Source organism: Zeus faber, assembly GCF_960531495.2.
Source record: "Zeus faber genome assembly, chromosome: 1".
Taxonomy (NCBI): Eukaryota; Metazoa; Chordata; class Actinopteri; order Zeiformes; family Zeidae; genus Zeus; species Zeus faber.
In genome coordinates, this window is record NC_137193.1 from 54,239,147 (window position 1) to 54,263,329 (window position 24,183).

Below are 24,183 nucleotides of genomic sequence, written 5' to 3' on the forward strand. Positions count from 1 at the left end.
TACTCGCCCAAATGCCTGGGAAGATATAGAACAAAACAATGAGGGAACCAAAGATCGTACACAGTGAATACAATATGACGTTTCCTTGGATGCTGTACCGTTCTCACATGTCACATTACAAAATGTAAAGTCCTGGTTGGGTGTGTGAGTAGACTCCATCTCACATTTAAGCACATCAAAACAAAAAGCTTCTTCTGGTGGCTCGATAGAAAGACTCAATGTGCACCTGCAGTAAACGTAGCAGCCAAGCTGCTACCCATGGGTGTTGAAGAAATATAACTGATACAACTGGATGTTTGCTGAAGGCACAGGAATCCAGGAAGTGTCAGGCCAGGCTGAGCAAACGCCATGTTGCACTGGCGCTTTCTCGGTTTAAACAAGTTTAACCGGCTAGGGGGTTTACCATACCGAATAAACCGCCACACACGGAATGACACGGGTCGTATCCAGGAGCAACTGTAACCACAGCAAGCTGCTGCTGTTGTTTTATTAACCACAGACGATCGCATGATTTTTGATCGTTAGCTAACGGGCTACATAACTACGCTAGTTATCCAGGCGTGACATAACACTAAGCAAGCCAAATAGATAAATGACCAAACTGAGAAACAGCGTAAATCGCTATACTATTTCATCTGTGATATTGGACATTACCTGTACACCGGTGCTTGTTTTGTCCAGCAGCAGAGGGTTTAGTAGCAGCTGGGGGTTAGCGTGCTTGTTAGCCGCTTGGCTACATAGCACACTATGTGCTTTGCATCCGCAAGGGACAAGCTTGACTGCTGCTGCATTCATGTCCACGGGAGAGATGGGAACTACCAGCTTCCGACTTTGAAATCTGGATTAAACCAAATATAACTTCATTTAAATAACCTATTCGTAGAACGCATAAGGCTGGGATATAATAAAGTCAAACTAATGAATATTAACAAGTGAAAACTGACCTATATATCTAGTTACTTATTTAACAATTAAATATTGCATTATCTTGTAAGTGTTTAATTTAAAGGCTAGACTGCACGTCGCTGCTGTTATTTGACACATTTGTGCGGAGCGTAAAAAGTTGAAACCAGACAGAAATCTGATGACAGGAGATAATACGTTTCCGGCAAACCTCTCGGAATCTTGGAGTAAAAACAAAACAAAAACGGCGTTAACTTGAACGCGGCGCAGTGCTGCGACGCTCCTCGTCCACCTCTGCGGGTCCAGGTCCAATCGCTTCTTTGGCCCCATGAGGGCCCCGTGAGGGCCCCGTGAGGGCCCCGTGAGGGCCCCGTGAGGGCCCCATGAGTGTCCCAGCGCGGGGTTTGGTGCTCGACACGCGCAAACGCTTGATAATAACGTCCATAAAGTTCCCCTTCTGATCGAGGTGTATCTCACCCGACAGTCAAGTCATTTTCCGGCACATGTGTTTGATCAATACATTTATGAGCAGTAAGATTGGTGATTGTGAAATCTTAATTAAAGTGAATACATGGCAAAGCCTAATAAAACCAGACTGGACAACAGTGTCCTCATCCCCTCATTCGTAAATTGATTTCATCCAACAGCAAATTATTTTCGGGGTACGCAGGTGAGATCAGAAGATTACTAGTGGGCCTCTAATATAATCCTTTTGTCTTTGCCTCAGTGTATATATTCAGATCCAAAACAAAGATGATCTTACACTGACACCCCGACACCCCAACAGCACAACACCCGGCAAGTTAACACTCATTCATGACATGAGCAAGGCACCAGGATTTTGACTTCAAAACTGTCCATCTTTAATGGTTTACCCCGACCTTCCACAAAAAAATCTCACAGTGAATAGCCGGGAGAACGTTTATTGCAAAAATATTTCAAATCACTTTATATTTATTTGTTTTTGTATTATTTCCTCCTTTATATTAGTGTTGCAGTAAAGACCACCCAAGGGTCTTTGGTGATGAGGTGAAACATAGTCCAGTTTTACTAAAGCTTATAGAGTCTGATTCAATAGTTGCGACGAAAACCCACAACAATGCAAGTTAAACCGAATACTTTGACTGCAATTATTTGGGTTTCAAAGACAAATAATATAGTATATAAATTCCAAAAATAAATAATAATTGTTGCACTGAAAATTAAGACTAAGCTTAAGACTAAGAACTACAACCCTGATTTACATAGAAAATACTGTATGTGTGGACGTCCCAAAGAACTGTCAAACATACGCCTGGCACCGGCACTTGGTGCTTCATTGTTTATTTTTGTGCTTCGAGTGTTTGCTCATTTTTTGAGTCACCTTTGGATGTCACAATAACAGAAGAGATGCACAAGTCAGTACATTAATGTTCATTGCAATAATAACTTAAGCATTCAATGAAAAGCGAAACAAGTTAATTGGTTTTACCACCAGCACATCATCACAATAATAAATACATTGCAAATCCAGAATAGGCACTGTGGCAATGACTGTCTGGGGGGGGGGGGGGTAAATAATTAAAATAACCTCTAATCTATTTTGTCCCTCACCTCCTCTTTCTTCCAAGTTAGCAGAGCCTCATGGGATAAGCGAAGCAAAACAACCCCAACAAACACTGTTGCCAGACTGCAAAGAATGGCAAGGCTGTCAATCACAGTCAGGTCGGTCCATTCTTTGAAGAGAATAGCAGAAGCAAGAATCACGACAGAGGTGAATGTCACGTAGTATACGGCCTCAAACACGTTGCAGCTGAAGCGCTCCAAGGCCTTATTGATGAACAGGAACTGGATAGTGATGCTGACAGCGAGTGTACCCAGAAGGCCAAGGAACAGAACCCGGGCTCCGTCGCCTGCTGAACCCGCGCTAAATGCATCTTCTGCAACCAGGCCGAGAGCCTTGCTGCCCGGAACCGTGAAGCTTCCTAGGAGGGAACATATAGCCACGTAGACCATGATGTTTGATGCGCCGTGGGCTGGAGCGATCCATGCAATTAGGAAAATCAGCAGCAGGACCACCAATAGGGCGTACGTCAGAAATACTGCAGGAAGAGAAACGTACGTCTCACAGGCACCGTCTTCAATGTACATCCCATGCATTTGTGGTGGATTCACATAAAAATTAATAACAACCCTAGGGCGGTAAAACAATCCACAGGCAGATGATATAATAGATCATTTTATGGTATTGAAAACCTGACTAAACAAACATGTTCTCAGCATATTGTAGAGAAGTGGTGAGGCCAAAGCCTACAACAATAGTTGTACAACACCAAACCTGGATCTGCAAGTCTTTCTTCAAGCTCCACTCTCGACGTCACCATTTCTGCTTTGGGAGCGTGAAGGATAAGCATGACGGAGCCACAGCAGCTCAACACACATCCAAGCTTCCCAAGGATATTTAAATGCTCTTTAAGGACCCAGGAAGCCAGCATAGCTCTACAATACACACAAAATAAGCATTTTTGGAAATTCAAACCAAGAGCCAAAAATCTTTTGAAATTTGATAACATTTCAAAAGATTGGCTCTTGTGTATGTAATAGCAGCTCCTTCAAGGTTATCGCATGCACGCATGCACACACACACACACACACTGATCACACACGCTGCACATCCTTTTCAATGTATACAAATCAAAAATACATGGCATCCAAATTCAAAGCATACCCATAGCAGCAATTTGATGTCAATTCTCCAGACAAAAATCAAATAAAAATAAATAAAACAAGTAATTTATGCTTATAACTAAACCATGCAGCCCATAGTTACTCTGTTGGAGAAACAAAATGATGACGCAGAAATACATGATAAATATTAACCGTAAATTAATGGTTCCTTAAGCAATGCCTAATGATTATTTATCAGACTATTAAACTGTGTCTATTAAAGACTCTTCTGACAGGCATAAAATGACATGTCATAAACTAAATCTAAATCGAATAAATCTCTTCATCAATCATTTGTCAAAAATAATACCCAATGTTGTTCAGCAGCAGAAAGAGCCTTTCACGCCTTCTACCTTTTCATATAATGAGCTGATCATAGCAAACAAATAAAAACAACAACTGTTGAACTTTAACGATCATATAAAGGCATTAAAAACAGGACCAATTTGCTCTCACTTACCCAAATAATACTCCAAGGGCCCCCAGGGGTGTGACAATCACAGCAGGTGCCGCGTTATACGCCAGGAAATTCCCAATTTGGCCCACAATCGCTTTAATGAATCCACAAAGGGTATTACCATCGCAGTCAGTGCCTCCAAGAAGCTGTTAATATTTATATATATATATACATATCTTTTATGGTAAATAAAAATGAAAGACGTAAAGAAAATCTGGGGGTCCTTGCATTTGTGGAACGCGAAAGAGAATTGCAAGTCCGCCGTTTGTCGGCAGATGGCGCTATACTCACTGGCCAGCGTGCCGCTCCACCACACCGCGTCCTTCAGATAGGACCCACCTGCCGAAATGGCGGAATTGTTAAGACAAAACTCGCGCAGAGAGCGTGGAGCCGCCGCTATAACTGCGATATACCTCTATCGCGGGCGCGGACTATTCCCTTTTTCTGGAGCACAAATGTGGAACCATTGATCAGACTGGATATCACAGCCATCGCTATTCCAGCAGCCGATGAGGATGAGCCAACGAGGCCCGGGTTCGTGTCCCGGTCCCGGTCCATCTTACGTCATCCCCACACGCAGAGCGACGTGGACGGGGTTCCAGACGGAATCTTAACAGGGAGCAAGGGGATCTTTTCTTTCTCTGTATTTTACACCATTTACTGTAGAACGTCGATGTTATAGTTTCACCATGTTGTACAAGTATAGTCTCAGTCATAAATATGTAATACAAGTACAAACTATTTTCTTGAAATACGTCTATTGCTTTCGAGTGTCCGGCTCGGCAAGCGGACCACTCAGACCAGCGTTTGACTTCCGCATCCGTATACGGACAACTCCAATAGTGCTGCATTTCCGTTGAAGTCGGAACTCGGGGAAAAACTGAAAACCTGAACTCGTTCTTGGGAAAAGTGCAAAGGACGCACCACTTCGTTGTTTTTTTTTGTTGTTTTTAAATATAGTGTTAACATACGTTGTGTAGCTTATAGAATTCAGAAGCATCCCCATAAATCGCAGAGATTTGCTACAATTTCCGACGTTTCCCCCAACACAGGCAATGGAACACATTCGGAGGTCGCGAACAGTGGTCTCAGAATGACCGATTTTCAACTTTCTGCGGAATGCAGCATAACCCCCAGCATATAATTACGTCACAGTCAGAGCCACCCAATCAGGTCGGAGATACGTTCCCCGGTGCGGTTTATTCGTACTTAGGAGCGGTGACCTTTCCGGGCAGCGTCAACAAACGCACTTTTTTCAGGCAATCAAAAAAAAAAAACCCAAAAAAACCAAACTGGTAAATAGTGGCCATTCCCCCTATATTTCAGCAAAAATATATACAAGTGATGTTCAGCGACTAAATTCGTTTTCTGCTCCCAAAATGTGTGCGTTTTTCGCTGTACCATACGCGATTACAGCGCGAGTTGGTGGATAGCGATTTGCCTACCAGAGAAGTTGAAAAACCCTCTGATTCAACGTTGTAATCATGACCATGACACAGTTCATTGAGCACCTTTCAGGTGAAACTGTATAGCGGTAATAACTCAATCATCAGGTGAATAATTACATAAGGAATTGTTGTTATTATTATTAAGTTGCCACTGTCAAGGGTAAACGTTGTGAACATTTTCATGGCGCTAGATAAGATGACACTGCATTGAGCTGAAATATACGGCTAAGTGAATTTGAGATTGCAGAAGTTGTGATCGAAGTGGATGTCTCCCCAAAATGTTCACACCACATCTGTATTAATGAAAGGTAACATGCAGATATTGTAACAATATTTAATATTATCAGATATGTGATGAAATCATAGAAATAATACAATTATAATCAAATACTGCATGATAATAAAAATACAAATAATTAAGACAATAAATACAACACATAACATTTTACTAATACCAGTCGTTACAGGGTGGCAGTTACGCTTAAGTTCAATTCGTATATAGCAGCAACGTGTTGCAATAATATGCAATGATAATACAAGCAGGTGCAGTAAATATATGTGTAGTCATATTTAAGAAGTATATTTGGTAGCATTGTACAGTACTACTGTACACTATTGCAGCATAGTAACATTTCACTGCATATATGTATGAAAGTATATATATGTATGTGACGAATAAACCTCTTGAATCTTGAATAGTAGTAAGACAATGAGGTATTAGAATAATAACAACAGTCCTAATAATGTAAATGACGATCATAATAGTAATATGGCAACAAGATAAGATAAGACAGTACTTTATTGATCTTCGAAGGGGAAATTCAGGCGTTGCAGCGTCTCAATGGCGAAGCATAAAGTACAGAGTAATAAAGTACAGAGTAATAGAGTACTGAGTAAAAAGGTACAGAGTAAAAAAGTACAGAGTAATCAAGTACATTATTACTATTACTGATAATAACATTAATAGTAGTAGCATTTTTGGTAGTACCACTAATAATGATAAATAATAGTACATAATTATAACTGCAAAGAAAATGCAATCAGACAAAATCAACAGGGCAAAGGGGAAAAAAAAGGCAAGAATAACATGTGCGGGAGAAGATTGAAAATAAAGTAGTTAAAGCGCAGGAAGTTCATAAAATAAAGGCGTTTGTTTGTTTTTTGCCTGCCTCACTACCGCCACCCCACCCGTAGCGGCGTTAAGTGGAACGTCTTCCGACCCCGCCCCCGGTATGTCCCGCCCAGCGCGAATGGCGGGGTGCGCTCTTTTTGACATCGCTAGCCCGTGCGATTGCGCGGAGCTCTGGCTTTTGCAGCGGACCGCTCCGGACCGAAAGCCCCGCGCCGCGCCGCGGGGAATGAAACGAGGCTCTCCAAAGCGCTCGCTCTGGCTACGTCATTTGTTTCCAAGTCGCGTGCCTGGAACCATGAACTGCCAATCAAGTCCAATATGAACGAACCTCAATGCACCAAAGCCTCCGAAAGGACCAGAATAGCGTAAGAAAGATCCTCAGGTAACCGCGTCCACTTCGTCTTGATATATGTCTTATTTCCACAGTCCGCGCCGTGCCTGGCTTAACCCGCGGCGTTTACAGCGACTCTCCTGCCTTTGGGTTGTTGATGCCGACTGCAGGGTTAGCATTAGCCGCCGTAGCTGCTTAGCGGGGTAGCTAGCTAGCCCCCAAGCTTTAAGTGGCAATTAGCTTGAGATTTGGACAGAGAGCATTCGATGCTTTGTCGTAGCGTTTCTACGCCTGAACCAACCCCGTTCAACTCTGTTGTCATCTTGTTCCACAACGGCCCCGATGTGTTCATATGCATGAGAAAACAAACATGTCTGGCCCTTACTTAATGCAGGTGATGTATGTGCAAGAGAGAGATGGATATAGATGCTAAATTACAAACTAAACAAACATATATTATAACATGGTAGGAATTGTGTCACAATTCACAAATACATGTAATGCTGTCTGTATTAAGGTGTTTGAATGCGAAAAACCAAACGTAGATATATCTCAGCCCACGAGAAAATACTACAGTCGGCAAATATTTATGAATATATTTAAATGCATAACACAAACGGATAAATACAAATACATGATGTCTCTGTTCCAGAGGATCCTGGGACCTACGTGTAGGTGTAAAGGGTTAAAATATAAATATGCCCGCTTATACGGATGATTATTATACTAATTGTTGCTAAACGCTAATTATTTTTTACTTTGAGTTGTGAATGGAATTATTTAATTCTGTCAAAATCACTTATTTTGGTGTAAAGCAGTCGCACCCACACAGCACGAATTGCGCCCAAATGCCTAGATCCACCTTTGCCTTTTACTTAAATTTATTCCCGAGTCATTATTTTCAGATTTTTTTAAAAGAAGATTCACCCGCTCGCACGACTCTTCAGGAGGAGTGACTCCCACCTTCTGAGTCGAAGGAATCGTTCGCGAGTCTGCGTCACTATCCACGATAAACACCCCACGACCCCCCCGGTACGGTGACGGGACACTCCAGTCCACGCTCCCACTCCCAGCACCCCCCCCCCCCCTCCCCCGAACTGTGACACGGACTGAAACGAGAAGCGTAGAATAAAAAAAGCAAAGCGATCCACGAGTCAACTAACGCGTTGCAAGCGTTGGGAAGTCGGAAGTGATCAAAACAACGAAGCAAAAAAAATGAATATGTAAACCCGATAACCTAAAAAATTAACAATAAACGTCTGTCAACAACGCACGCCGTGTTAAACCCTACGAAATATTCTCCAGGATGTATCAGGGTGGAAAGATTTATTTTTATAGCAATATAATATATGAAGTATTGCAAAAGATAAAACAAGTGGTTAGAAAACACCAATATTACAGTTATTGTCACTTGGAAACCTGACATCGTCGACTTGTCTTGCTGAGGTACTTAAATTCTGAACATGGCCTATCTGTGTAACCATGGTAATGTCATGCGACCACAGACAGCAAGCCACCCAGAGCCTGGCGACTCATATATGACAATATGCTTTCCAACAATTCATCCCATTACATCAACTTTGCACACACAGCTCATTCTCCTCTTACGGCGGGTGTGTCAGTCATGGTTGTGACATTTGTTTACATAGCGTGTCAAAGGTCCTTTTATTTTGTAGGTTGGCTGCGTTTGCAGCCTGGAGCGTGAAGGATAAGATGCCTTCTCCATCTTTTACCCTCGACGCTCAGCTGAGATTCCATGACAAATGGCTGAAGATAGATCTACAGGTACATTGATTGTTATTCTCATCATATCTTCATGCTCCTTTTCAGTAATAGGACAGTGACTCCATCTATCATTTGACCAGATCTGGTCGCCAGTGACGGCATTCCAACCTGGGATGCTGCACACTGCTGCTTTGAGTTTTGTGACGTGTGACCCAATATTGCACTTAATTTTTAATATTTAGATGCCTGTTCCCATTATTAGATTGCTGTGAGTCATGTCCTGTTATGCCAAGGTCAGAAAAATTAGCTTACCTTGATATAGTGCAAGGATGCCCACACTAACTGATCTATAGATCCTTAAATCAGCCATATATACATTACATTATACATTATACTCTTGGGTCATCAGACAGCAAAACGAACAACTAAAAGATCAAATGTCAAAACACAGCTCGGATGGCAAAGGTTACCACAATTTTATCAGTCTGTCTTAATCTTAACCTAATCTTAATCTTAATATTTCAGCAAACTCAGTCTGTAGCATTAATAATTGAGTTATTCAAAGAATAATAATGCTTGTTTATCTGTATTTTAACACTCCAATTAAAATGTTGGATTCTGTTTTTGTACAGAAGAATAAGTACAATGAAAACGAGTTGAAGTTAAAAGGCTGAGCTCAAAATACTAAATCATAGGTGACCACTGTTTACTCCACACTGACATGTTTGAGAAAGAACTCTGAGCTCCATATACCAACACATTATTCAATTGTTTTATTTTCCCTTTGGAAACTATCCTGAAATTTAAAATCAAGTTATGTTGGAAACACTTTCCTATTCAACCACTATATCGTCGCTGAATTCATTTGGAAACTAATGGGCTATACAGTTTTTGTACTGTTCATTAAGTTAGATCAATTGGTGGACTTATGACTCATTAAAAGCCAAAGAATTCAGTTCCTTGTTTCTTTTTTTCTCCCTCGGTAGCGGGCTTTCTCACCGGAGGGCCTGAGCGAGATGTGGAATGAAATGGTAAAAGATGAGGAGATAACATTCAGTGGAGAGGAATCTGCACACCCAGGTACGACACTGAGACTGTTAACTGCTTTGGCTCCTACTTTCATCAAATACACTCAAGTCTTTGCGTTGCCGTGTACTGTATAATACACAAACGGTTCGCGCATGCTTTGCCATGCGTGACGAGAAAATGGAGTATTTTATGTTTATTTTTAAATTGAACAATCCAGATACGATTTTGCCCTAAACCACGATCTTGAACATTAGAGCGGGGCTTTGTCTAGTTGTATTTTATGTTTGTCATACTGAATAGACTAATCGTTATTTGTGAACTAATTAATTATCTTGCCGCTCTGGTAGGGCTGAACGATTCATCAAATTCAAACCGATATTGCAAGAAGAATGCAATTTTCAAATCGTAAAGCCATTTAAAAAGTACATTTAAAAACTATGCTACACAATCGAACCAATAGGGCTGTCCAGGGCCGGCTCTCCTTATGGACGAGATAGTGCGGCCGACTAGCGTGCCATCTCGGGGGGGAAGGGGAGGACCGGAGGGGGTGCAATCGGGGCACATTTTGTGCGTTCCAGAGCAGTGTGTTTTGATTTTACGTCTCTTAATGGAACAAAACAAGTGCGTATGGAACAAAACTATGCATAAAGGAGACACTTTCTCAGTGCCTCCCCACCTACAGCAGTTGTTTTAAACCTCCGCGCTGCCCTTGGTGAGACCCGGTGCCTGTAGAGTCCGGACAGAGCCTATTCCAGAATTTTATAAAATTTTTTTTTTAATTTTAATGGACATGAAGCTGTCCCTGAGCACACGGAGCAGCACTCCCTGTATGTAGATGTATGCGTGCAACATTTTTTTATAAAAAATAATTAAATTCTGCTGAAACACTGCATATTTTTGAAATGTGAAGATTCGAACAATTTACAAGGCTTGAAGTTAAATCAATGAGTCAATATTCTACTGTGATTAAAGGTTTTTCTTTTTACAATTCAATAGTTAAATATAGATATGTTATTTATATCAATTCATGCATCAATATTCATCTCATTTCATCATAACACGTAGGCCTGGCCTACAGGAAAGAGCAATTTATATGTTGACTGTATCCAATGGTGTGCTGGTCATACTATAGAATGATTTATTGCTTGCGTTTAGTGAATAATACTGAAAATAAAGAACTTGAAAAATAAAGCCCTACTAAATCGCAATATTAGTCTACAAAAAAATCGCAATTTGATTATTTTCCCCAAATTGTTCAGCCCTTCGCTCTGGGTGAAACTCAGATCTCAGAATTCAAACTCAGAGACTGTTTACAAGGCAGTGCAGGGATTATTTCATTTGCGGGTCATGTGAAATTGTTTGTTACCAACAGGCGTATCATCAAACCCCCCTGGTTCTCGGTAATAGCCCCGTTTTACACATGGTGCTAATGTCTAAGTTTGAATGCTCATGAGAATATCACGTTTGCTTTGCGCCCTTTAGAAGACTGCACTGACTGCTTTGGTACTCAGAAGAAGGATGAGTCTAATGATAAAGAGAAGAAGGAGGAAGAGGAGTCGTCTACATCTGTTCACCACTCCATCATTGAGACCTGGGACTGGGGGCGACAGCCAGGTGAGACTCAGCAAAATGGAACGGGCTTCAATTATCCCGCTGTGCTGTTTTTGGCTGGCTTTGCCATTTCACCTGCTGCGTGGAAGTGCGTGCTGTAGCTGTGTGTGGTGCTGGCCACCGACAGAGACTCAACATCTTATTTCGTCTTCGGAATTATGATACTGACCCAGCACGCGGCAAGCCTCTGCGACCGCCTGTGTTGCTCGAGCCGCTGCAGCTTGTTTTCCTGGCACGTGAGGTGTATGAGACCTGTAATGAGTGCCGTCAGTTAGGCCAGGGCAGTTATTTTTACACCTCAGGAGTAGGGGTGGTGGTCTATAACATGGTGCAATAACCGTGTTGTCTCTCTAGCCCAGGCTGTGTTTACTAAGAGAGAGATAAGAATTTGAGTGGGGTGCGGTTTGGTGCTGGGGTACCGCTGGAGTTTTGCCACTGTGACTATTCAGGGAAGTCTAACTCTCTTCAATAAATAGTATGTTGTAACTCTTCCTGCCTGTTGAGCACTTTGTCATTGAGCCTGTGGTGTTGAACGCTGTGGCCTCCATTCTGCACTCTCAGATAAGCGGCCTCATCATTTAGAATCTGTCACTTCTTCACAGAGACGTGTAAGATCTGAGTAATTGTATTAGAGCTCTGAACCAGATAGCTAAAGAGACAGGGCAAAAAAGGCTTGCTCTATATCCTTGCTCTAACGTGCACCCTCTTCATATACTTCAGGGAGGAACCTGTTGGGTGTCAAGCTGTAGTTATTTTTGTTTAGGTTTGTCCAATAAAGAACATAAGACTTTGTCAGGCTTGAATGCATATATATCTTGGCAGCTGACCGTGGAGTGGGGCTTAAGTGGATTTCAGATCTGCTATTTTAGCTGGTCTTGTCGTCCTTGCATTTTATTTATTTATGTGTGTGTGTGTGTGTGTGTGTGTGTGTGTGTGTGTGTGTGTGTGTGTGTGTGTGTGTGTGTGTGTGTGTGTGTGTGTGTGTGTGTGTGTGTGTGTGTGTGTGTGTGTGTGTGTATTTTATTTTATTTTTTCATTCATCTGATGAGGTCAGAATAATAGCCAAGCAGTGATTAACCGTGGTGAAAAAAGTTTTGTCATCACAACCACAAATGAAAAGTGACCCATTCTTGTAAAGTGCGTTCAAAAGCAGAGCTCTAGCCACATCGTCCACTTATCTTGTAATCACTGTGTAAGCTCCCTTTCTGTTATCAGCGCTATTGTAGTTTTCAAGAATTTACATTGATTTGACTGAAATGTATTTAAGTCCTTGATTACTGAAGTACTCAGGGTAAGTTGGCAGGGGGAGGAGAAACACTGCGTGCGTAAAGAAAAGGAGTTGGTGCTCATAGAACAATGGGAACAAACATTCAACGAAGAAAAAATAAGTCCAAATGAGAACTTCATGGGCATACGGGCATGGGGGCTACTTTATGAGAGTAGAGAAAATTGTGACTAAAAATCCTTTATTATCATGGCTATATTGATGGAGGGGGGGGCAAAAAACATGTTTTCACTGAAACTTGTCTTCATCATGGCTGTGATGTTGGCTATCATGCTGGCTCTTTAGTTGGAATTGGACATGATAATAAAGGCTTTCACATGTTTCTCCGCTTTCCTCCTTCTCCCCTGCTTATTCCAGCCCTCAGGCTTTCTGAAAAGAAGTTTCTGTTTGTAACGATTATTTTTTTTCACCCTTCCATTCATTATTGTTTCCATGTTTATCAGTAACGTTTATTTTTAATTTTCCGCTGGCATTTTTATAGTCGAAGTAGAGGAACTTTATTCTATTTATAGACCTCTTTATAGATCTCTTTGCTTGTGTGTGTGTGTGTGTGTGTGTGTGTGTGTGTGTGTGTGTGTGTGTGTGTGTGTGTGTGTGTGTGTGTGTGTGTGTGTGTGTGTGTGTGTGTGTGTGTGTGTGTGTGTGTGTATATCTATGTATGTATGTATGTATGTATGTATATATGTATGTATAGTTTTATAGTTATGATTTTGGTATTGAAGCTCACCTTGAAACAAATCCCATTCCTATTAAATGAAAGGCATGCTTAGCTTGCACATTCTCTTTTTTTCTTTTTAATGTTATTCTAATGATATTCATTTTTCTTACAGTTTTTCTGTGGTCACATTGAACCAATTTAAATCTAATGTATGCATTTTTGGCTCTCCAAAACTTAAATGGTGTAATTATAATCCAATTACTTGTATTATTTCTGATAACAAATTATATAATTTGACTTCATCAGTCAGTGTTTTCAAATGTGTCAGGATCACAATGTTAAGCTGCACTTGTGATTTCAAGCACATTCCCATTAAAAAAACAATAAATGAATTAATAAAAAAATCGTAAGAAATTAGAAACATCTCCAAGAAAATTGACAATTTTCTGCTTGCACACTCCCTCTGTCCCTCTGGGTGTGTACATAGATGAGACTGAGTTGAAGGACTGTCTCATGGTCCTGGTGGACGACCAGCAGAAGCTCTCGGCTCAGATGGCCAAAAGCACCCTCTCTGCCCAGCGCCTGCGCCAGCGGCTGGTCATCCTGGAGCGCTACCTCATCTCCCTCAGCCACAGCATGATGGAGGAGAGGTACAAGGGCCGCTGGAAGAGCCCCCCCAGTCCCCCGCTGCCCACTGTCGACAATAAGAGGTATGGTAATGGAGCTGCAGCGCACCATTAACATTTAAAACAAATATATTGAACCTCCATTACACAAACCACAAGCTTAATAGAGGAAATGAAACAAAGGAATGCCAAACTTCATTCTATGCATCAAAACCATGTCTCTTGCCATTGTTAGTAAGCAGATATTTTGGCTCTCTGATGGCTATTCTAGCTATTTGCATTCTGGGTTGACCCATTTGTTTGTCTCTTTCTGCTTTTAGCCCTCGCCCAGCCAGTAAAGGTGTGGAAGGCTTGGCCAGAGTGGGCTCGAGGGCAGCTCTCTCTTTTGCCTTTGCCTTCCTTCGCAGAGCATGGAGATCAGGTAGGCAGACCTCGGTACGGAGGCTCTGTGTGTCCACAGTCTGGACGGACGGAGTCATAGCTGCTGACATATAATATAAAGCCTTGCTCGACAGATGTCTGAGTGTGTTGCACCGCGTCACAAAATTAGCCGGGTAAACATCACAACAAGGCAACACCACATGTCCAGAGCGTATGCTTGTAGCGCCTAGTGCCCTGGTGAACATGGTTCCTTTTTGTCGTTGTGTTGTGGGAGTGGTGTGATCTAAGCAGCCACATCTGTCTTGGGTCCAGTTAATTCAGTCGGGGATCGGGCTGGCTGTACACCTGTTGCTTGTCAGCAATCAACGAGCACAGGTTAAATCACCCATCACCACACGGGGGGAGCCCTTGTCATGACATATTTACATCTGCCCTGGGCTTGTTCCGTCTCTCTTCAATAAACTGGTACATTTTAACACCATCACCTGTGTCTTTTCATGGTTGTGGTGTGGGGGTGTGTGGCAGGGGGAACTGCCACTGTGGTATTTTAACCAGGGCAGAGACTGAGCTCTAAAGCCATTCAGCAGGCCCTGTCTGTCTTTCAGTAAACCTCCATGAAGGTTCCAAGGTCGGAACCTCATTGCTGAGCTGGAGAGGTTGGGTTACGGGTTTGCGATTGGACCCCCCCCCCCATTGCTTTGCCCCAAAGAATGCCCCATTGGACCCGACTTAACCTACCCTGTTAACATTAAAGTAGTAGTAGCAATAGTATATGACCTCAATCTTTTGGAGGATATGTTGAATAACATTCAGGAAAAAAAAAAAATTGTAACCGATCATTACATAACCACGAGACAGTACTTTATTTAAATTTGTGCAGTAGATACTTTATTTATAATTAAAGCTGACTGGTTAAGTTTGTGTTGGCTGAGCGAGTAGCGATGTTCTGTTTGTATGTGCTGATGTGAGGCTCCATGGGGACTGGGTGGGAACAAATTGCCTGCTTCTTCTCTGTAACCTTCCTGTAACACGAGCAGAACACTCTTGCTGCTGAGCCCTGGGTCCTCGCCATTACTAGTCTGGCAGCTTTCGTGGAATGTTAGAACGGCAGACCCATAGCAGAATATTAACTCATTATCAGACACTTGTTTCACTGTACTGTAGATGGAAACAGAACATTTTGCCCTCTGTTTTTTTTTGGGGGGGGGGGGGGGGGTTGTTGATCAAGTCCATTCACTAGTAAATTTGAAACTTTAAAATGTCATAATCATTTGAAGTTCCAGAATCAAAGCATCAAATGTTAATGTATATTTCAGCTGAGATGAAACCTCTCTATATTGTGTGCGTGCAGTGGTGTCTTCATGTTCCATTCATTTCAGTTGTTTGAATTGTCATGTTTAGTCATTGCTTTTATTGATATTTTTATTTCAATTTACATTCATTATACTCCAGTGTAAGTGCCTGTGTTCTCCTATTGCTTATTTGACCTGTTTCATTTGTGTGTGTGTGTGTGTGTGTGTGTGTGTGTGTGTGTGTGTGTGTGTGTGTGTGTGTGCGTGTGCGTGCGCGCGCGCTGACAAGAACCTAGAGTTTCTGCAGTCCATTCAACTTCCTTCTAACTTTTGGTACAGGTGACGATGCAGACCTTTGCAGTGAGCTGCTCCAGGAGTCGCTGGACGCCCTGCGTGCTCTGCCAGAGGCCACGCTGTTTGACGAGGGGACAGTATCGTCCGTGTGGCTGGAGGTTGTAGAGAGGGCAGCCAAGTTCCTTAGGTGAGTCTGTTCATGGCGTGCGTGGTGCAGCGAATTATAAATTTGACAATCCTGTGTCATTCTGTATTCATTTTGGTGATTCTCTTCTGCGACTAGTGATGTACATGGAAGTGCCAGTGCCAAAGGCAACATTCCTCTGCAAGACCAGCACCTTGCCCTGGCAATTCTGCTGGAGCTGGCAGTGCAAAGGGGCACTCTCAGGTAAGGCCTCTTGTATTCCATTGACCTTAGATTCCTGAAGCTCTAAAAGGCTCTTTTCAACTTCCTCTTGATCTTCACCCTGTTTTACCCCAGTCAACTTCTGTCAGCTGTCCTGCTGCTCCTGCGTCTGTGGGACAGCGGTACGAGAGAGATGGATAACGAGCGCTCCACGCAGGGAACCAGCGCGCCTCTCCTGCCCCTTCTGCAACGTTTCCAGAACATTCATAGTGGCAAGGAGGATCCCATCCCCGAAGAAGAAGCTGAGGTAAAACACTTTCCCTTGCTGAAGACACCCCTGTTTAGAGAGCTTAATTGGGGGGGGGGAATTAGGTCATTCATTTGGGTACCAATATGCTTATATTCTGGTCTAAATTAGTGTATTTGGTCTCAGATTCTCACAGCCCCTCTGAGTCCGAACGAGTGTTTCCTGCGCTACCTGACGCTGCCCCAGGACAACGACCTGGCCATCGACTTGCGGCAGACAGCCGTGGTCATCATGGCTCACTTGGACCGCTTGGCTGCTCCGTGCAGCCCTCCACAGTGCAGCTCCCCGACCTCTCATAAGGTTCCAACGCACTTTATGCTACCACCCCCCAATCCCCCACGAAAGAGTTTGCCATTATGGCTATTGTCTTGATAATGTTTTATTTGTTTTCAACGTTGCTCTCTGTGTTCCTTTCCTGCATTCTGACTGTACAAGCAGGTTCACAAGCATCTTGCATATCCTCTTAGCTGAAATTGTGTTTTGTGCCAATGGGAGTTTTTTTATTTATTTTTTGCGTATATTTGAAGTCTTGGCAATATGCAAGTATTTTATTTTATTTTATTTTTTTATCTTGCAGCAGAACACTTTCATGCTGTTATAGTAGAACACCGTAGTAGACAAATCTATTCTTGCCATCTGTCTCTTAAGTGTCTCAAACTTTAGCTAGCTTTGCAGTCTGCAGCTTGACTTGACTTGGCCTCATTGATTTCTTGTACAGTTTGGAATGGTAAAGGGAAATTGAATTATGTACGTATGTAAAGACAGGGACCTACAGCACCTGAGTACAGACCAGTATCGGTATTGATAAGTGACTTTTGTGTCTTATTTAGTTTGATGTTTTTTTTCTTAATAACACAGATCACCACAACACTATTAAATCCCCCATTTTTCTCTGTCTCTTCCCCAGGGGACGCTGCAGGAGGTGATTGCCTGGGGTCTGCTCGGCTGGAAACTGTATGCCAATGTGAATGGACCCATTCAGTGCAAGGCTCTGTCCAGTCTGGGAGTAGCACAGATCGTCTGCTCTGAGAAGGGCTTCCTCATTCTTTCCAGTAGCGGTGCTGTTTACACACAGAACTACAAAAGCACCACGCTGGTCAGTACACCCAAGGCCTTGTTTTGTTATTTTTCTTCCAGCATGAAAACCAGAGTCCTTTGTTTTGATCAATTCCATTGTGTTTTGTCTGTGGCCGAGTCACTGAGTTGTAAATCATGTGGTTGCAGGCTCCTATGCTCGTCCATGCTCTGAGTTCAAGGAAACTCGTGAAGCTGGCAGCTCATCCGGACGGCCAGCACTACCTGGCCCTGTCGTCCAGTGGGGAGGTGTTCTCCTGGGGCTGTGGGGATGGCGGCCGCCTTGGACATGGAGACACCACGTAAGTCAATGCCTGGAGAAAATCTTGACTTGAAGCAGTGAAGTAATAGCAAAGGGGAGAAAGGGCTAGCACTGCTAGATTCAAAGCTTTGGATTTCTAGATGGAAAAGCCCTTAGCCATTTTCACTATTTACTAGCGTTTTGGCTTTTTTGGATTGTTTTTATGCCCGGTGCATACCCAGTATGTAATCAGATATAAACACACAAATGCATGAAAATCTCTATTCTTCACACTTCACATAGACAAAAAAGTCCATATTCCTTAAAGCATTTTGCAGTAACGAACGGGCGAGGTGCCACTTCAATTGCATTTCCATTACTGTTCACATCGTTCCAGGTACCTTGAGGAGCCGGCCATGGTAGCAGCCTTCAATGGAAAGCAGACGGGTAAGCACGTGGTGCAAATCGCCTGCGGGAGCACCTACAGTGCCGCCATCACGGCCGACGGAGAGCTTTACACCTGGGGCAGAGGGAACTATGGGCGACTGGGCCACGGTAAGTTCCACTCAGTCCCCTGAGTAAACAGACATGTCCTCGTCCACGTCCAAATAAAAATACTTTTCCTTTATGTGGATTCCCAGGCTCGAGCGAGGACCAGACCACACCGATGCTGGTGACTGCGCTGAAGGGATTGAAGGTGCTGGACGTGGCGTGCGGCAGCGGCGATGCACAAACGCTTGCTGTTACAGAGAACGGTAAGAGGGAGAAAGGACACAATGGAATGAGCACTCAAAGTCAGCCTGGATGTTGAGCACATGATAAAGTACTACTTTAATAGTGTTGTGTTGGTTCTTTTCTTCATCTTGTGTTGGTGGTGGCGTCCACAGGTCAGGTGTGGTCCTGGGGCGATGGGGACTACGGTAAACTCGGCCGAGGAGGCAGCGACGGCTGCAAGACGCCGAAGCTGGTGGAGAAGCTGCAGGACCTGGACATTGTTAAGGTTTGCTGCGGCAGCCAGTTCTCGGTGGCACTCACCAAAGACGGGCAGGTGTTCACCTGGGGCAAGGGAGACAACCAGCGCTTGGGACACGGCACCGACGAGCACGTCCGGTACCCAAAGCTGCTCGACAGTTTACAGGGTGAGTCGACAAGTACGTCTTTTAAAAATGTATCTAAAATATGTCTTGACAGGCAGAGGGAATGACTGAGCCGTGTTTGTCCCATCAGGGAAGAAAGTGGTGGACGTTGCCGTCGGTTCCACGCACTGCCTGGCGCTCACGGATGACGGGGAGGTGCACAGCTGGGGAAGCAATGATAAGCTTCAGCACTTTGATACACTGTTCTCCAACAAGAAGCAGCCCAAAGCGCTGCCAGGCCTCAACTCCAAGCACATAGTCGGCATCTCCTGCGGACCGGGTCAGGTAGGGATCCATAGCTTAGTGTGTCGAGACAATATTGACAAAATCACATGGCAGGATTGTTTTTGCCTTAGTATCGATAGTTTCCCCAGCCCTATAATTTATAGAATTTTTTTTTTTACCTTTTCTTAATTCTATATGCTTAAGTCATATTCATCAACTTGTGTTTGCAGAGCTTTGCGTGGTCGTCCTGCTCGGAGTGGTCTGTCGGGCAGCGTCTGCCTTTCGTGGTGGATGTGTGTCCGATGACCTTTGAGCAGCTGGACCTGCTCCTGCGACAGGTCAGCGAGGGGATGGATGGCAGCTCGGACTGGCCTCCCCCTCAGGAGAAGGAGTGCATGGTGGTGGCCACCCTCAACCTTCTCAGGCTTCAGGTAGGGCAGCGGTCCATGGAGCACTGTTGTTTCCACGTTGTCTTTTTAAAGGTTTTTGAAAGTCAGTTCATTTTTTTAAATTTGTATCGTCTCCAGCTCCACGCGGCCATCAGTAACCAGGTGGACCCAGAAGAACTGGGCTTGGGGCTGGGCAGCGGGCTGCTCAACAACCTGAAGCAAACAGTGGTGATGTTAGCGAGCAATGCTGGGGTGCTCAACACCGTGCAGGCCGCCGCTCAGGCCGTCCTGCAGAGCGGCTGGTCTGTGCTGCTGCCCACCGCTGAAGAACGAGCCAGAGCTTTATCCTCGCTGCTACCTAACGCAGGTCAGTGGTAGAACAGACTTCTAATCAAGCACAGCTATTCACACTCTTAATTATCAATTAAAAACACTTTCTCTGTGCTGTCCCGACAAACACCGTATTAAGATTGTGCCCTGTGAACCCTGTCTTTAATACATTTTCGGTGCGTGTGTCGCAGTGTCTGGAAACGAGATGAGTGTGAGCCCCGGGCGTCGCTTCATGATCGACCTGCTGGTCAGCAGCCTGATGGCCGATGGAGGCTTGGAGTCTGCGTTAAACGCAGCAATCACTGCCGAAATACAGGTCAGTGTACTTAATGTATGAACTGGCACTCTGCTCCCTTCCTCCCGGACATTATTTATTCATAGAAAAAATATTTTGACTGATTGCCAAATTAATCACAGTTAAAATGTTTTGGCATGACAGTGAAAAACTGTTGGTAGGAATTCTTATGTTATATATTGATGTTCTCATTCGTCCAAGATTATTATAAGAAAGAATTCTTACCTTTGGGCACTGTTGAATAATGACGGCGATAAAGGGATACAGACTTTTTACGGTATATCGATATTTTTAAACAAGATATAGGATGAGACAATACTGGTTATTTATATTGTTGAGTTTCAACAATAACCTGTTTCTTACATAAAGCCCTGCGAGCGTCTCTCCCCTCTTTCCCTTTCCGCGCAACCCGTCCTGTGCCCACGGGGAGAGTGGGGGCAGAGGGACAGAGGAAGTCTGCTTACGCCACTTTGGGCGTAAGCAGACTCTTTTTTTTTTTTTTTTGTAAAGTTGCTTGAAAAATCGCAGGTTATGGTTATTTGGGCTTGGTTGAAAAAAATATGTTTCCTTGTTACGAAAATCTGACAAGCAGCTTTGTTTTTTGTAAAGTTGTGGTCGCTATTTTCCGCAATGCAGAGGTTCCCAACCACCGGGCCACTGCCTGGCACTGGGGGGCATTTGTCACCCGGCGGTGAGAAGGCGGGCTGGAATTTTCTCAGCTCCAGGAAGCTGCTTCTTTTGTCTTTCTCAGGGAAAGAAAAAAATGTGTGAAAAGATTGGTCTGATTGCAGCTGTCATGCACCTTTATTTTGCAAGTGCAATTTAAATGTTTTTTGCACATTCTATTTATGAAAATGAAAGGGGAAAAAAAGAGGTGGATTCTTCATTAAAAGGCAGAAATGTATCCCGACATTATTGTCACACTTTTTTGAATCTTTTTTTTTGCCGTAAAGAACTTAAAATTTAGAGATATTGAATATTGTCACAAAATATCGATGTCAGCAGTCTCAGTCAAACAAATATCGGTATCAGGCAAAACCCATGTGGGTCGAACCCTACTTTCAACGTTGTGTTCTCATCAGGATATTGAAGCCAAGAAGGAGGCTCAGAAGGAGAAGGAGATTGACGAGCAGGAAGCCAATGCCTCCACCATTCACCGTTGTCGCACCATGCTGGACAAAGACCTCATCAACACAGGGATCTACGAGTCCGCCGGGAAGCAGAGTCTGCCGCTGGTGCAGCTAGTGCAACAGCTGCTGAGGTACTCGGACAGTCACTTATTTTGTCATATCTTCCCACTCTCTGATCACACTCACAAAATAAATCTTAAATAAACAGGAAGGTCTTGAAATTTTTTTCTTTTTATTAAAAAAAAAAAAAAAAAAAAAATGATTGTTCAAACTGCGTATTTAAGATGATTCAGCTGTCTTTAAATAAATATAATTTTGACTATTGGACGAAGAAAAATAGGTAATTCTCCGGCGTGGGTAAAATGAGTAATTAAAATAACCAAGAAATTAGCGGCTTCATTTTGATGCCCTCCGTGTCGTAGAGTAGAAATTTCAACCACAATAAAATGTTTTGTGCATGTGTTATTGTTTGTTAGACAATTGAAAGATTTATATCACCAGTTTAAAGAAGTATTGAATTGTTGTAAAATTTTCTGACTCCACAATTTAGCTTTTAGTTTGTTTCTTTTCCTTGTCTTTTGACATTTTGACAGTATGTCTGCAGTGTACAAATTGTCTAGCAGTCCATTAACCAAGCTGTCTTCCACAGGAACATCGCCTCCCAGACCATCGCACGGCTGAAGGACGTTACTCGGCGCATCTCCAACTGTCTGGACGCAGAGCAGGTGAGCAAGGAGCGCTCGGCGTCTCTGGACCTGCTGCTGCGCTTCCAGAGGCTGCTGGTCAGCAAGCTGTACCTGGGCGTCAACGGCACGGAGAACATCAACGGATACAGTGAGTCCTGCTTCTTAACCAAACACTTTTTTTCCCTTTCTGCTGGTGAGGACAAGTTTGGGAGTTGTATAACAAACGTAAATTATTTGATGCTTTCTTTAGACCCTGAGCTTTTGGGTGTGGGCTCCTTGTTGAAGAAATACATCGCTCTGCTGTGCGCTCACATTGGGGACATCTTGCCCGTAGCAACGAGCATCGCCTTCACCGGCCACCGTCACTTTGCAGAAGTCTCGCGTGTAATTGAAGGCGATTTAACTGGTAAGTTCTGCTTTCATTACCAAAACGTGACCAGTGGGTTTGAAAGGTTTGGTAGTTGAGCTGATTACCTCATGTCATGCGTCTCATTGTTGCGGCGGGATAGGAGTGTTGCTCCCAGAGCTGGTGGTGTCCATCGTCCTCCTGCTCACCATCGACCCAGGTCTGATGCAGGAGACGGGCTCCATCCCGCTCCTGGCCGGACTCCTGGAGCACCTGGACCGATTTAACCACCTCGCCCCGGGACACGAGCGGGACGACAACGAGGACCTGGCCTGGCCGGGGATTATGGGTACAGCACAGATGGCCTTTTATAACAGAGGGGAGGATCAACTATGATTCAAAGAGGTGTCAGTGTGTAGATGAGAGGTTTTCGGCTGTGGAAGGTTAAACTTGTTTAATAATACAATAATAACAGTGTAATAATCCACCTTATGACAAAGAGCCATTTGTTGAGACAATCAATATGGCTCAACCCTACAGGTGGAAATGCAGTTTATTCACATTCCGTTTGTTGGAATATTCATTGGTTTAAAATTTCCATTTTTAAACATTTGGATGTAAAGATGTGGTTATCTGATACTTGCGACAGCTTTAGAGAGGCTACTAAGTGCATTGTGTTTGAATGTAACTAGCTGTGGCTCTGCCGTGGCAGGCTCGTTCTTCACAGGACAAAGCTCTAAGAACAATGAGGAGGTGTCCCTCATCCGCAAGGCCGACCTGGAGAACCACAACAAAGACGGAGGCTTTTGGACGGTCATCGACGGCAAAGTCTACGACATCAAAGACTTCCAGGCCCAGTCCCAGTCCCTTGCGGGAAACAGCATCCTGGGTTAGTCCAAACAAACAGCATGTTCATATTTAACGCATTGCTCCGAATATTTAGATGCTCAGTCATCTGAATGTCATCTGAGGTCACGATGACAGTGTAAAGTTCAATTTGAAGATTTTTACTGTTTTAACAAAGTACCTTTTTCTTACAGCCCAGTTTGCTGGGGAGGACCCCGTAGTTGCCTTGGAAGCTGCCCTGCAGTTCGACGACACCAGGGAGTCGATGCAGGCCTTCTGTGTTGGCCAGTACATGGAGGTACGTTCTGTGCGGACACACACGTACAAGCTCTTTACGACGATTAAAAAGGAAGGGCACACCAAGCAGAAGCGTCGGATTGCAAAAGCAGCATGCCGCGAGGCTCCTAAACTCCTCGCGTTTTTGGTTTTTTTTCCGCCTTGGCTCTTTTTTTTCCCGGGCACGAAACGAAAACTGTAGTGTAGATTCCCGTCGATGTCCGTTCAAAAGATGTGTTGAGTGAAAATATTTAATAACCAAGCCCAGTATGCATCAACCACATATGTAAAATTGTCGATGTGCGGTCCTAACAGGGATTACTTTTTCATCACAACAAATTAAATTTCACTTATTTTGGAAATAAAATATTATCATTCCAGCAGGAAAACAAATATCACACCCAGGAATAGACTTTAGATTTTACTTAATGACTGGGAACTCGTTCTGGACTCCTGTTACATTTCAGTTGTGTTTGCGTTATTTTGGTCAGGCACCTGGCCAGCCAGTTCAGGTAGTCTTAGTGCCCGTCATGCGCCGTATGAATCGCTATGAATGCTAACCGCACAAACTAATCCAACTACGTTCATAAACAAAGAGACTCGAAATGTGAATGATTCACTTAAACCCATGAAAGGTTGATACATTCCACAATTAGTATTTTCAGTGATAGAAAGTCA

General features: G+C 43.6%; 2 protein-coding genes across 2 annotated transcripts in view; one reads left to right on the plus strand and one right to left on the minus strand.

The window, feature by feature from the left end:
• LOC307234852 (magnesium transporter NIPA2-like) overlaps positions 1-4,847 on the minus strand; it is a 7,497-nt gene extending 2,650 nt beyond the window's left edge. Inside the window, 5 exon segments of the mRNA XM_080006716.1 lie at positions 1-15; positions 3,216-3,381; positions 4,070-4,160; positions 4,358-4,405; positions 4,480-4,847. Coding sequence (XP_079862842.1) covers positions 1-15; positions 3,216-3,381; positions 4,070-4,160; positions 4,358-4,405; positions 4,480-4,624 — 465 coding nt within the window. The 5' untranslated portion in view covers positions 4,625-4,847.
• A 2,122-nt stretch (positions 4,848-6,969) lies between these two features.
• herc2 (HECT and RLD domain containing E3 ubiquitin protein ligase 2) overlaps positions 6,970-24,183 on the plus strand; it is a 59,814-nt gene continuing 42,600 nt past the window's right edge. The window contains exons 1-25 of the mRNA XM_080007709.1: positions 6,970-7,028; positions 8,654-8,762; positions 9,689-9,782; positions 11,214-11,345; positions 13,773-13,995; positions 14,232-14,332; positions 15,924-16,065; positions 16,162-16,266; positions 16,360-16,531; positions 16,658-16,831; positions 17,439-17,627; positions 17,756-17,907; positions 18,244-18,401; positions 18,488-18,601; positions 18,734-18,985; positions 19,074-19,267; positions 19,438-19,638; positions 19,735-19,963; positions 20,118-20,242; positions 21,304-21,482; positions 22,001-22,185; positions 22,288-22,443; positions 22,547-22,732; positions 23,096-23,272; positions 23,424-23,527. Coding sequence (XP_079863835.1) covers positions 6,979-7,028; positions 8,654-8,762; positions 9,689-9,782; positions 11,214-11,345; positions 13,773-13,995; positions 14,232-14,332; positions 15,924-16,065; positions 16,162-16,266; positions 16,360-16,531; positions 16,658-16,831; positions 17,439-17,627; positions 17,756-17,907; positions 18,244-18,401; positions 18,488-18,601; positions 18,734-18,985; positions 19,074-19,267; positions 19,438-19,638; positions 19,735-19,963; positions 20,118-20,242; positions 21,304-21,482; positions 22,001-22,185; positions 22,288-22,443; positions 22,547-22,732; positions 23,096-23,272; positions 23,424-23,527 — 3,903 coding nt within the window. The 5' untranslated portion in view covers positions 6,970-6,978. The remainder of the gene's footprint in view (positions 7,029-8,653; positions 8,763-9,688; positions 9,783-11,213; positions 11,346-13,772; positions 13,996-14,231; positions 14,333-15,923; positions 16,066-16,161; positions 16,267-16,359; positions 16,532-16,657; positions 16,832-17,438; positions 17,628-17,755; positions 17,908-18,243; positions 18,402-18,487; positions 18,602-18,733; positions 18,986-19,073; positions 19,268-19,437; positions 19,639-19,734; positions 19,964-20,117; positions 20,243-21,303; positions 21,483-22,000; positions 22,186-22,287; positions 22,444-22,546; positions 22,733-23,095; positions 23,273-23,423; positions 23,528-24,183) is intronic.